General features: G+C 35.7%; 1 protein-coding gene across 3 annotated transcripts in view; it reads right to left on the bottom strand.

Moving 5' to 3' along the window:
- IBTK (inhibitor of Bruton tyrosine kinase) overlaps window positions 1-12,816 on the bottom strand; it is a 98,801-nt gene that overhangs the window by 25,852 nt on the left and 60,133 nt on the right. For all 3 annotated transcript variants that reach the window (XM_005659413.4, XM_001924870.7, XM_084964275.1), the window contains 4 exons: window positions 10,620-10,768; window positions 8,403-8,566; window positions 6,711-6,803; window positions 6,037-6,180 (listed from right to left, as the gene is read on the bottom strand). In XM_005659413.4, the coding sequence (XP_005659470.1) occupies window positions 6,037-6,180; window positions 6,711-6,803; window positions 8,403-8,566; window positions 10,620-10,768 (550 nt within the window). The remainder of the gene's footprint in view (window positions 1-6,036; window positions 6,181-6,710; window positions 6,804-8,402; window positions 8,567-10,619; window positions 10,769-12,816) is intronic.

Below are 12,816 nucleotides of genomic sequence, written 5' to 3'. Positions count from 1 at the left end.
CAGGAAGAGCCACATCCAGCTAACAGTAAGGTGGAAAGTATCAATAGTACATAAGATGTTCCTAGAACTTAAAGACATGCTTTTCCCAATTAAAAGAGTACATCAAGTATATATTTTGATAATATAAAAGAACCCTCATTAAGTCACACCACTATGAAATTTGAGAATACTGGAGATAAATAAGTGGGGAGGGGGAAAAGATAGGAAGCTGCTAACACATTAAGAGTTAGGAACTGGAATGGTATTAGACTTCCTAATAGCAATGAGAAAGAAAAAGGACTCTACAAATGATTTCCAACTCAGACATCTGGTCTACCTTATCAGTCAATAATGAAGAGAATAATTCACAATAGCCAAGACATGGAAACAACCCAAATGTCCATCGACAGACACCTGGATTAGGAAGATGTGGTACACAATGGAATAGTACTCAGCCATAAAAAAGAACGAAATAATGCCATTTGCAGCAACATGGATGGAACCAGAGACTCTCATACTGAGTGAAGTAAGTCAGAAAGAGAAAGACAAATACCGCATGATATCACTCATATCTGGTATCTAATATACAGCACAAATGAACCTTTCCACAGAAAAGAAAATCATGGACTTGGAGAATAGACTTGTGGTTTCCCAGGGGGAGGGGGAGGAAGTAGGATGGATTGGGAGCTTGGGGTTAACGATGCAAACTATTGCTTTTGGAATGGATTAACAATGAAATCCTGCTGTGTAGCACTGAGAACTGTCTAGATACTTACAATGGAGCATGACAATGGAAGAAAAAAGTATGTATACATGTACATGTAACTGGGTCACCATGCTATACAGTGGGAAAAAAAATTGGGGAAATAACAATAAAAAATATGTATATACATATATATATAATAATTTTTAAAAAATGAATAAAAACATTTTCAAACATGTAAGAGCTCCAAAAATGTATGTCCTATACATCCTTCATCAAAAAACTACTGGAACTGTGTTATATCAAACCAAAGAGTAAAGCAAGAAATACAAAAAGATGGAATCTTGAAAACTGGAGATGACACACTGGAAGTAAGTAAGGCAATTTCTGAGATGACAGTTAAGGGCAGTCTCAAGATCACAGATATTAAGCAGGCCTGGAAAAGGCCTAGTTTGGACCCAAGAAATCAGATTTCTAACAAAGAGGACTCCAAGAAAAAACAAAAGTTGGAGTTCCCATTGTGGTACAGTGGAAATGAATCCAACTACTATCCATGAGGATGCGGGTTTAATCCCAGGCTTTGTTCAGTGGGTCAAGGATCCAGCTTTGCTGTGAGCTGTGGTGTCGGTCACAGATGTGACTCGGATCTGGCGTTGCTGTGGCTGTGGTGTAGGCTGGCAGCTGCGGTTCCAATTCGACCCCTAGTCTCGGAACTTGCATATGCTACGTGTGCGACCCTAAAAAGCAAAAAAAAAAACTAAAAAAAAAAAGTCATAAATTACCCAATATATTTCATCATACTGGAGAGAGTTCTGTTTTAGACGGTTTGAGGGGAGAGGGAGAATCAGTGATGAGTGCATAGGTAGCAAAGAAAAACTGAGGGAATTACTTATTCTAGGGAAAAATAGAAAAGTATTTTTTTAAATATTTCTTAAAAGTATTTATAAAAAGGAAATATAATCATACTCATAATACTATTCTGTTGTGAATCTTCATTAACGAGTCATGTCATAAAAGAGGTTTGGGGAGTTCTCATTGTGGCTCAGTGAGTTAAGAATCCAACTCATATCCATGAGGACATGGGTTCAATCCCTAGCCTCACTCAGTGGGTTTAAGGATCCAGCATTGCCATGAGCTGTGGTGTACGCTGCAGATGCTGCTTGGATCCTGCCTAGCTGTGGCGGCACAGGCTGCAGCTCTGATTTGACCTCTAGCCTGGGAACTTCCATACACCACTGCTGTGGCCCTAAAAAGACAAAAAGAGAGAGAGAAGGTTTAGGACGGGGACTGCTATCTTTCATGATAAGCCTTCAAGTATTATCATATTATTACATTTTTTTAAACTATTGTTTTAATTTGATTTTAAAAAATCTTTTGGAGTTCCCGTCATGGCACAGTGGTTAATGAATCTGACTAGGAACCATGAGGTTGCGGGTTCGGTCCCTGCCCTTGCTCAGTGGGTTAACGATCCGGCGTTGCCGTGAGCTGTGGTGTAGGTTGCAGACGCGGCTCGGATCCCGCGTTCCTGTGGCTCTGGCGTAGGCTGGTGGCTACAGCTCTGATTCGACCCCTAGCCTGGGAACCTCCATATGTCGTGGGAGCGGCCCAAGAAATAGCAAAAAGACAAAAAATAAATAAATAAATAAATAAAAAATCTTTTACTGGGTTGGGAAGAAATAGAAATAGATCTGAAATAGATTCTGAACAAAAAGTATTTGTCTATTAGTTGGATTTCCTAACTTGAGAGATCATTGTTTTTTTCCTCCTTTTGTTCATTTACTTTGTTTTTAAATAAGGAAACTGGTTGATGGCATGCCTAAAACTCTATTACTAAGCCCAAAGCTTCCTCATGTGCTTAGTTATTCTTTCCACTGGCAATATATTTAGTATTTTAAAAACGTTTTAAAAAATCGTTTCTATACTTTTCCTTAGAGAAAATACAATTTGCCATTGTAACAGCTACCCTATAAACCCTACAGCGGCAGTGATCAAAACAGTTTTGTACATTGCCTACCATCAGAAACTAGAACAGTGCCTTGCATATAGAAGGTACACAACAAATACCAATGAATTAAAACATGCTACTAAATCCATTCCCTAGAGTTTTCCCATTTTCATTTTTAGTTGAATTTTCCTACTTCTTGTTTTATTTTCTTTTTCTGTGATCATGTTTTAGGCTTACTAGTAGTTATAACAGACATTAATTTAGTCCTACTGATGGCACTCAAAATAAAATGAGTTGTCATTCTCTTCAATATAATTTACATTTTAATTGGTAAAAATTTCCCTCTTACAAATAGAAATGGTAGCATTAGAAGCAATGAAGGGATGCTCCCAAACCAAGAAGACTCTCCAATGGCCTCTTCAATGCTTGTGAAAGCAACAGGGTTCTAGTGATCTTTCCTGCCCTTCACACTGTTCTTCTGCCTCTAAAATTGGTTTCCAATTTTGATGATATTAGTTACAAAGAAAAAGGAGGCTGGGAGGGGAGCAGGAAGTACAACCTATTTAATAGATCTCAAAATTGCTCTGATCTCTTTAGAGATTATTCCTATTAATGCTGCATTATGGGGAAATTCTAATGGAGAAAACTTATATAATACAATATTAAGTAAACAGCCCTGCTTTTAAAAGTGACAATAAGGAATGATTATAACAATGTAAACATAGTTGTGATATCCGAATTGTAAGGGAAGAAATACAATTGTCATATGCAGATAACATTATACTATATATAGAAAAACCTAGGGACTCCACACAGAAACTACTCGAGTTGATCAATGAATTCAGCAAAGTAGCAGGATACAAGGTTAGCATCCAGAAATCAGCTGCATTTTTATATACTAACAATGAAATGTCAGAAAAGCAATGTAAAAAAGCAATACCTTTTAAACCACACCCAAAAAAAAAAAAAAAAAAAAACCTAGGAGTAAACCTAAACAAGGAGGTGAAAGACTTATATGCTGAGAACTATAAAACGTTCATCAAGGAAATTAAAGAGGATTCAAAGAAATGGAAAGATATCCCATGCTCTTGGATTGGGAGAATTAAATATTGTTAAAATGGCCATACTACTCAAAGCAAGCTAGAGATTTAATGTGATCCCTATCAAATTACCCATGACATTTTTCATAGAACTAGAACAAAGAATCCAAAAATTTATATGGAACCATAAAAGACCCAGAACTATCAAAGCAATCCTGAGGAACAAAAACAAGGCAGGAGGCACAACCCTCCCAGACTTCAGACAATACTACAAAAAGCATAGTAATCAAAACAGACATACATACAGATCAACAGAAGAGAAAGTCCTAAAATAATAGTCAATTAATCTTCGATAAAGGAGGCAAAAATATAAAAAGGGAAAAATACAGTCTCTTCAGCAAATGGTGCTGGGAAAACTGGACAGCTGCATATGAATCGATGGAACTAGAACTCACCCTCACACCATGCACAAAAATAAACTCAAAATGGCTTAAAGACTTAAATGTAAGATGACACAATTTTAATGCTCCTAGAAGAGAACACAGGCAAAACATTCTCTGACATGAATCATACAAGTGTTTTACTTAAGTCAGTCTGCCAAAGCAATAGAAATAAAAACAAAAATATATCAACAGGACCTAACCAAACTTACAAGCTTTTGCACAGCAAAGGAAACCATAAACAAAACGAAAAGACAACCTAAAGAATGGGAGAAAATAGTTGCAAACAATGCAACCAACAAAGGCTTAATCTCCAAAATGCACAAACTCAAAAACAACCCAATTGAAAAATGGGCAGAAGACCTAAATAGACATTTCTCCAAAGAAGACACAGATGGCCAATAGGCACACAAAAAGATGCTCAACACTGCTAATTATTAGAGAAATGCAAATCAAAACTACAATGAGGTACCACCTCATACCCATCAGAATGGCCATTATTAATAAGTCTACAAATAAGAATGCTAGAAGGGTGTGGAGAAAAGGGAACTCTCTTACACCATTGGTGGGAATGTAAACTGTATAACTGCTATGGAAAACAATATGGGAAGTTCCTCAGAAAACTAAATATAGTACTACTGTATGATCCAGCAATCCCACTCCTAGGCATATATCTAGACAAAACTATAATTTAAAAAGACAACAGGCAAATCAACAATAATGGAAAAAATAAACTGCATGCAGGTGCAGTTTCAATTCAGCCCCTAGCTCAGGAACGTCCACATGCCACAGGTACAGCCGTATTAAAAAAAAAAGAAAAAAAAAAGAAATAATGCCATTTGCAGCAACATGGATGCAACTAGAGATTATCATACTAAGTGAAGTCAGAAAGACAAACACCTTATGATATCACTTATATGTGGAATCTAAAACATGGCGCAAATAAATCTATCTACAAAACAGAAACAGACTCACAGACATAGAAAACAGACTTGCGTTTGCCAAGAGGGTGAGGAAGGAATAGGATGGACTGGGAGGTTTGGGGTTAGTAGATGCCAAACTATTATATTTAGAAAGGATAGACAATAAGGCCCTACTGTATAGCACAGGGAACTCTACCCAATCTCTTGAGGTAGAACATAATGGGAAATAACATTAAAAAAGAATGTGTATATATAATATGTATGACTGAGTCACTTTGCTGTACAGCAGAAATTGGCACAATATGGTAAATCAACTATAATAAAAAATTTTTTAAATAAAGATATTCATGATACAGATGGACAAAAACTAGTGGTGGTAAAAATATTAATGTTTGCTTTTATCAAATTTTTCTATGATAGCTATTATTTCTTATAAAAATGAAAAAATAGAATCCTCCTTTAAATTGCTTTAGCAATAAATATTAAATACCAAGAAATCATATCTATATATATGAAAAATTTTTGAAAATCAAGATGTACTTGTCAAAACACACACACACAAAAAAACAAACAAAAAAATTAAAGTCTTGGAGTTTCTGTCATGGCTCAGCAGAAGCGAATCTGACAAGTATCCACAAGGACACAGGTTCAATCCCTGGCCTCACTCATTCGGTTAAGGATCTGGTGTTGCTGTGAGCTGTGGTATAGGTGGTAGACGTGGCTTGGATTTGGCATTTCTGTGGCTGTGGCATAGGCCAGAAGCTACAGCTCCCATTCAACCCCTAGCCTGGGAACCTCCATATGCCGTGGCTGCAGCCCTAAAAAGACAAAAAATTTTTTAAAAAATAAAAATAAAGTCTTTATTTCCCAAATTCCAATTTTTAACTGAGAAGCAAAGAGAATGAAATAGTTGGAAAGATAGGAGAGAAAAAAAATTCCAAAGCCAAGAAATATCTTAAAGCTAATGTACAAATATATGCTTATTTTAATAAACATTAGAGCATACCATGCATTCGCTGGTTTGGAGGTTTTTGAAGGAGCAGTTAAAGCTGTTTCCACGCTATTCATTCCTGAATTGTTATCTTTGGTAGTCATTGCAATCATTTTTCGTTGCTTCTGAGAAAGTTTAACTCCATGAGAAATCATTTTTCTAGAAATTAAGTTAAATTAAACCAATTACTTCCACTGCTTCTGAGAAAGTTTAATTCCATAAAAAATAATTTTGTTAGAAATTAAACCAATTCACATTAATTTCTGACTAACAAAGTTCACAGGTAATTACACTGCTTTCTGTTTGGGATTTTACTATTACTAGATCAAAATGACCGTAAGTTTCAGTTTATATTATCAATGATCATGTAATAGCTACATGAGCCATTCTATTAATATATTTGCCTCATGCTTGTATCAGAAATGATCATTTTAGAGGCCTACAATGATCATTTTAGAGGCAAATTTATGGCATAATACGGTATTCCAAAAGAGCTGGACTATCAGCCCAACTCAATCTTTAGCATATATTTAAGAATCATGTTATGGAGGCTAAATTACCTAGAAAAGAGCTTATAATTAACTTAAACTATCAAATGCAGAAAAATAAAAGGAAAGGTCCAGTAGGTCTTTCCAAATCTTTAGAGCAGAACTATAATACAACATGGTCTTTATGATTTTGTAACAAACCCCAAATTTGTCTTTGGTGTAGCTCCACATTTTTGTCTACTTTCTTCAATTTGCATGATGGTTCTGAGATCCACGACAGGAGGGCTGACAGGACTACAAGACATAAAAATTACTTTACAATCCATTCACTTACCAATACACCCAAACGTCAATGAAACTGTAAATTACATATAACATCATTAATGAGAGGATAATTTAGGTCTATTTTGCCAGCTATGGCCAACTTCAAAACAGATATTTTGAATGGAAGACACTTTTACATATACATACATAAATAACAGCTAAAAATACATCCAAAGTCATAATGTTAAGTGATACATGTTTAATAAAATTTTCTAACAGTGATTAGTAGGTACTTTAAGGTGTTCTCACAAATTCCTTCATCAAAAAATTTGAAACTATATTCTGAACTATCTTTAGACTATGAAGCATCATAAAACAGGACATCATAATCTTTGTTCCAACTGTGTAAAATAGAGATTATTTCAAAATAATGACACAAATGCCCACATAATATAATTAGTAAGTTGATTAACAGTTTTAGACTATTATGAACCATACTGGATATATAAAGATGAACCACAAGCTCAGTAAGCACTTTGAAAGAATACTATAAGTTTAAGGACCTGGCGTTGCCATGAGCTGTGGTGCAGGGCTCAGATGCAGCTTGGATCGGGCATCACTATGGCTGTGATGTTGGCCGGAAGCTGCAGCTCCAACTTAAACCCTAGCCTGGGAACTTCCATATGCTGCAGGTACAGCCCTAAAAAAAATAAAAATAAAAATAAATAAAATAAAAGAAAAATGTGGATAGAACATAGATAGGTTAAGTTAAAAGCATGGAATAGGAGTTCCCATCGTGGCGCTGCAGAAACAAATACAACTAGGAACCATGAGGTTGTAGGTTTGATCCCTGGCCTCACTCAGTGGGTTAAGAATCTGGTGTTGCCGTTAGCTGTGGTGTAGGTCGCAGATGCAGCTTGGATCCTGTGTTGCTGTGATTGTGTGGCGTAGGCCAGCAGCTGTAGCTCCAATTCCACCCTTAGCCTGGCACCCTCCATATGCCTCGGGTGCAGCCCTAAAAAGCAAATATATTAAAAATAAAGCTGCAATTCTCACTTAAAATAAAAAAGTATAGTGTAACATCAAATAAATAATCCTTTGAAAATTGTGAAAATCAACACATTTTGTGAGATCTTAAATATCCTTTAATGTGCTAAAGAAAAGATAAAGTAAGGCTACAAATAACAAAATGGTCTTCCTGAGTGGGAGTTTTTATGAATACACACTACCTGTTAAAAAAAAAAGTTGATATCAAGTCACTATATATATACACGGTTGTAGATGTCCTTATAGAACATTTACTAGTATTCACAAAAGCAACTAAATTTTGTCTGCGAAAAAAGAACCTATTTTATTTTATTTGGCCATACCTGCTACATGCAGAAGTTCCTAGGTCAGGGATTGAACCCTTGCTGTAACAGTGACCTGAACCACAGCAGTGATGATGGTAAATCCCTAACCCACTGAACCACCATGGAATTCTGAGCCTGTTTTAGCTGGTTAGTAATTTGTATGTATTTAGGAAAGTTTCTGTATATTAGGAATTTATATTAATATTTTTAGTATTCTTAAAATTTTTCATTTGACTGAAAATGAACAAACAGGTACAGGACAAAATGAAAATCCTACCTGAAAGAGCCAGAAACCCAACTGGAAGAGCTTGAAGAATCAATTCTGCTACTGGGAATGGGCTGTGGAGCAGATATTTTAAGTACTGGTGATTTTTCCCATGGTTTTAAATCTTCCCTAAAATATGTAGGAGGTGTACCATTAGCATATGATTTAATTTTCCCCTGGGGGTAAAAAAAAAAAAAATTAAAATTAAAATTGAGTAATACCAGGCACCCCCTAGCACAGTAGCTAACACACAGTTGGTACTTAGTAAATGTTGCTTTAAACTACATTAAAGAGTAAAGTCTTATGACAATAATCATTTCGCATTTTCAATTTAGTTCTTCTACAGTTTAGTATCTTGATCAATTTTAAAACCATATTAGTAAGTATAACCCAATTTTTGAAAGCTTTGGGAATAATTTTTAGAGAAATAACTTTGCATACTAAGTCTCTACTTGAGCACTAAACAAAAATGTTAATAAATGTTATTCAAATAAGATATGAAGCAGTAACTCAAATTAATGTCTATAATGTTAAAATGAAACAAAATCAAAGTCTGGTATAAATGTCATACAATTCAATCTGAATATAAATGATTTGGTATAAAATTAAATCCAAATAACAGTGACACTTCAAAAGGGGCCCTAAAACTATTGCTATCACAATAGGTCAAGGAAGTTACTGAAATATTATTTCCACTGCCAGGATAGATTCTTCTACTACTGCCAGAAATTCACAGCATGCCTTCACTCCTCCTTTAAACCTCAACTGTCTTCCAGACCAGCCTTAGTGGTCTGGAATATGACTTTCCCCCAACTTTTACCCTACATAAAAAAATGTTAATAAAAATTTGTTTAAAATCAATCCTTGAGGCCTAGAAGACTTATAAGAAAGGGTAAATTTTCTATTCTCTCACAAATTTCTAGATGTTCTAGTACATTTTATGGACATACAGAGGTTAAAAAAAATTACTCTTTTAAGTTAGACATTATTCCTTCCCTATAGATTAATAATCAGGGAATAAAATGTTAACAGAGGTCTAAAAAATGGCCTCCCTAGAGTTGCCCAAACTAGGAATTCAGCAGTTTAGTGTCATTTATGCTAGACTACAAGAACTCTATTCCAGATTGCACTGCTCCAAATAACACCATGGAGGAAAGATTAAACAAATTTTTAAATGAGGCTTACTTTCAAAATCATTTTTGACAGATTTTAGCTGGTGTTAACTTATATTTCACAAATTTTAAGCAATTTAACTTGGAATATATATTTCAATATGCCTACACGGTACTGCTATATTTGACACTGACATTATATTTTACTGCAGAAGGATTAGAAATATATCATAAAAGGCTTAAAACTGCCATTAAAATCTTTTTTTTTTTGGCCACCCTGTGGCATATGGAGTTCTCAGGCCAGAGATCAAACCTGCATCCTGGTGCTACAGAGATGATGCTGATTCTGTGTGCCACAGCAGAAACTCTTGCTATTAAAAATTTTTTTTTTCCTCTTTTTAGGGCTGCACCCGTGGCAGAGAGAGGTTTCCAGGCTAGGGGCTGAATCAGAGCTGTACCTGCCAGGCTACACCACAGGCACAGCAACATGGGATCCAAGCCATGGCTGCAAACTATACCACAGCTCACAGCAAGGCCAGATCCTTAACCCACTGAGCGAGGCCAGGGATCAAACCTGCATCCTCATGGATACTAGTCAGATTTGTTTCTGCTGAGCCATGATGGGAACTCCCTAAAATTTTTAAAACTAGAAATATTAGACAAATTTGAGAAAACTAATACTACATATATCATTAATTAATTTTCTTTTCTTTTTTTTTTTTGTTTTTTTTTTTTGTTTTTGGTCTTTTCAGGGCGGCATTCACAGCACATGGAAATTCCCAGGCTAAGGGTAGAATCAGAGCTACAGCTGCCAGCCACAGCCACAGCCACAGCCACAGCCACAGCCACAGCCACACAGGATCCGAGCTGCATCTGTGACTCACACTGTAGCTTGTGGCAATACTAGATCCTTAATCCACTGATCGAGGCCAAGATCAAACCCACATCCTAATGGACAGTGAGTTCTTAACCAGCTGAGCCACAACAGGAACTCCCTAATTATATTTTCTTATAAGCCGGCCAGAAGAGTGTTTTAGAGTAAAAATAATGAGAAAATAAACTTCTACAAACCAAAACTTGAAGAAAATAGTGCATTAATAAACAAATAAAAACAAACCTCCATTTTATCTGAATGAAATCCTGTTGTGAAATCAGGAGACTGTAAATCTCTTGGACTACCCACCCCTGCATAGCTCCCTTCAGAGTCTGACGTCAACAGTTCTGGAAGAGATTCTACAGAATTTGTCTTACCAGACTTTAATAACCCTAAAAGGTAAGAATTTTTAAAAGATTAAAACACATATACATTAAACATATATGTATTACATTTAACAAACTTAAATGCATCCATTTATCCGGATTTAGTAACATTTAAAATATAGTCAATGGACCAAAATCTTAATAATTCAGGCTAACTGAAAAAAGAAATCAGTTGAAGTGAAAAAATGAAATGGAGATTTTAAAACAAGTTTTATTCATTTCAATTACATACAAATTATGTTATAAACCTGAGGAAGACAATTCTTTGGTATCCAATTAAAGAAGTGAGCCAGAACTTTTTTCCCATGAAGATAAAAAAGACAAAATTAATAAACTCTAGACCCCTCTCCTTTTCCTTTCTCATCTATCTCTCTGCACAGAGGTCTCTGCACCTATGGGGAGGGGGAGTGTGCTTGCCCCAGTCTGTGTGGGACAAGCACTGTAGCCTTTCTGCCACTCATCTAGCCAATCAGACTGGCCATGTAGCATAGGCTTTGCTGAAGTCAATTACAGCATGTTTGAGGGGTTTTCCTTCTGCAAAATTCTGTGAATTGAGAGCTATTTTCGATTAGCTTATCTTCTACAGCATAAGTCAGTATGAAATATATATACCATCTCTTCTCTTAGGCAAGCTAAATACCTGTCTCCTTGTTATACCTGGTATCCAGATTCATTAGAAAATCAAGTCATTTCAAGTATAAACAGGGAAAAACTTTTGCTCAGGTTCATGTATTCATTTTCACATATTTAAAATGCACTACAATCTAAATGAAGAGGCAAAATAAACAAATTATATGAACCGCAACTAGAAGTTGTACAACTGATTTTAAAATAAATAAAATATATCTCATCAATTCAATGTGTTGTTCTTGTTTAAAGTAAATCACTTTGACAAGATATGTGCCTTTTTGGTAGTTACTGCTAAAATACAGTTTTGAATAACATTCAAACTGTTTAAGAGTACCAAATGTTTATATATAAGAGAGTATATTTAATGGCAAAATGTTCCCAAAAGTCAGTCAGAAGTAAATCTAATGAATAAAGATGATTTAAAGTTATCAACAATTGTTTTTGATAAAAAAACATTTTCAGAGTGTCTTCTAACTTTAAGGATCAACACAAATAAATGTTAAGGCTTCACACAACTGTCCTTGATGAAATTTGCTTCATACTCAAATTTTTTTTTCCAGAATAGGCCCCAATTAAATTTAACTTTTCAATCATTTGCTTTGGCCACAGAAAGAGCAGTATAGCAGGAAGAATATAGAACAGGAATCAAGAAAATAAATTCTATCTGTTGCTATCTCAAATCACTTAGGTTTTCTGAGCTTATGTCCTCAAGTTTCAAGGATGGGGCATAAATTAGTTCATTACTGATGTCTCTTCCAACTCTGAAATGCTGACTCTAGCACATGTGCTAACAATAACATCATTTAAAACAAAACGAGTATCTGCTTTTTCCATAAATCTTTTAGGTGTTTAGAAACTCACCAGTTTCATGACTGAACCTCCATTTATTCATCTTCCAACAGTGCACCCTGCTGGATTATAACCCCCTTATGTACATGAATAACCCCCATATGGCATCACACCTGGAGCCCTGATGCACAGGAACTGAATCCATGGGGTAACAGTATCTGTCATGTCCTGCCCACCTCTATCCCTCCATGCCAGGAGACAGAGTTGTTTTTCTAAAAACATAAATCTTATCCAGTCACACTTTGACTTAAAAATCCATCAATAGCTACCTATAGCCTTGAGATTAAAATGCAAATTCCTTAGTGTGGCACACAACAACCTCTGAAAGCTGACCCTCTTCAGCCTGTCTCCCATCTGCACATACCCTATATGGTTGAGGCCCCCTCTTCTTAGCATGTCAGTCTGCCTCCTTTTCTTGGTTACCTTCTCTTCACACTTCAGGTGTCACTTTCCTCTAACAGGTGTTACCTGATCTTTTCAGACCAGTTTGGGTGCCTCTTTTGCACTCACAAAGCAAATGTCAATCAGAGTACTTACCACAATACAGTACCATTTTCTGTGGCCTCCCTAAGACA

This window comes from Sus scrofa, chromosome 1 (genome assembly GCF_054392235.1).
Source record: "Sus scrofa isolate SSC_HxYL_T2T_F1_AM1 chromosome 1, Sscrofa_HxYL_maternal_Yorkshire_Landrace_v2.0, whole genome shotgun sequence".
NCBI classification, from domain to species: Eukaryota; Metazoa; Chordata; class Mammalia; order Artiodactyla; family Suidae; genus Sus; species Sus scrofa.
The sequence above is the reverse complement of the archived record's forward strand: the minus strand, read 5'-3'. Positions and strand labels throughout refer to the sequence as shown.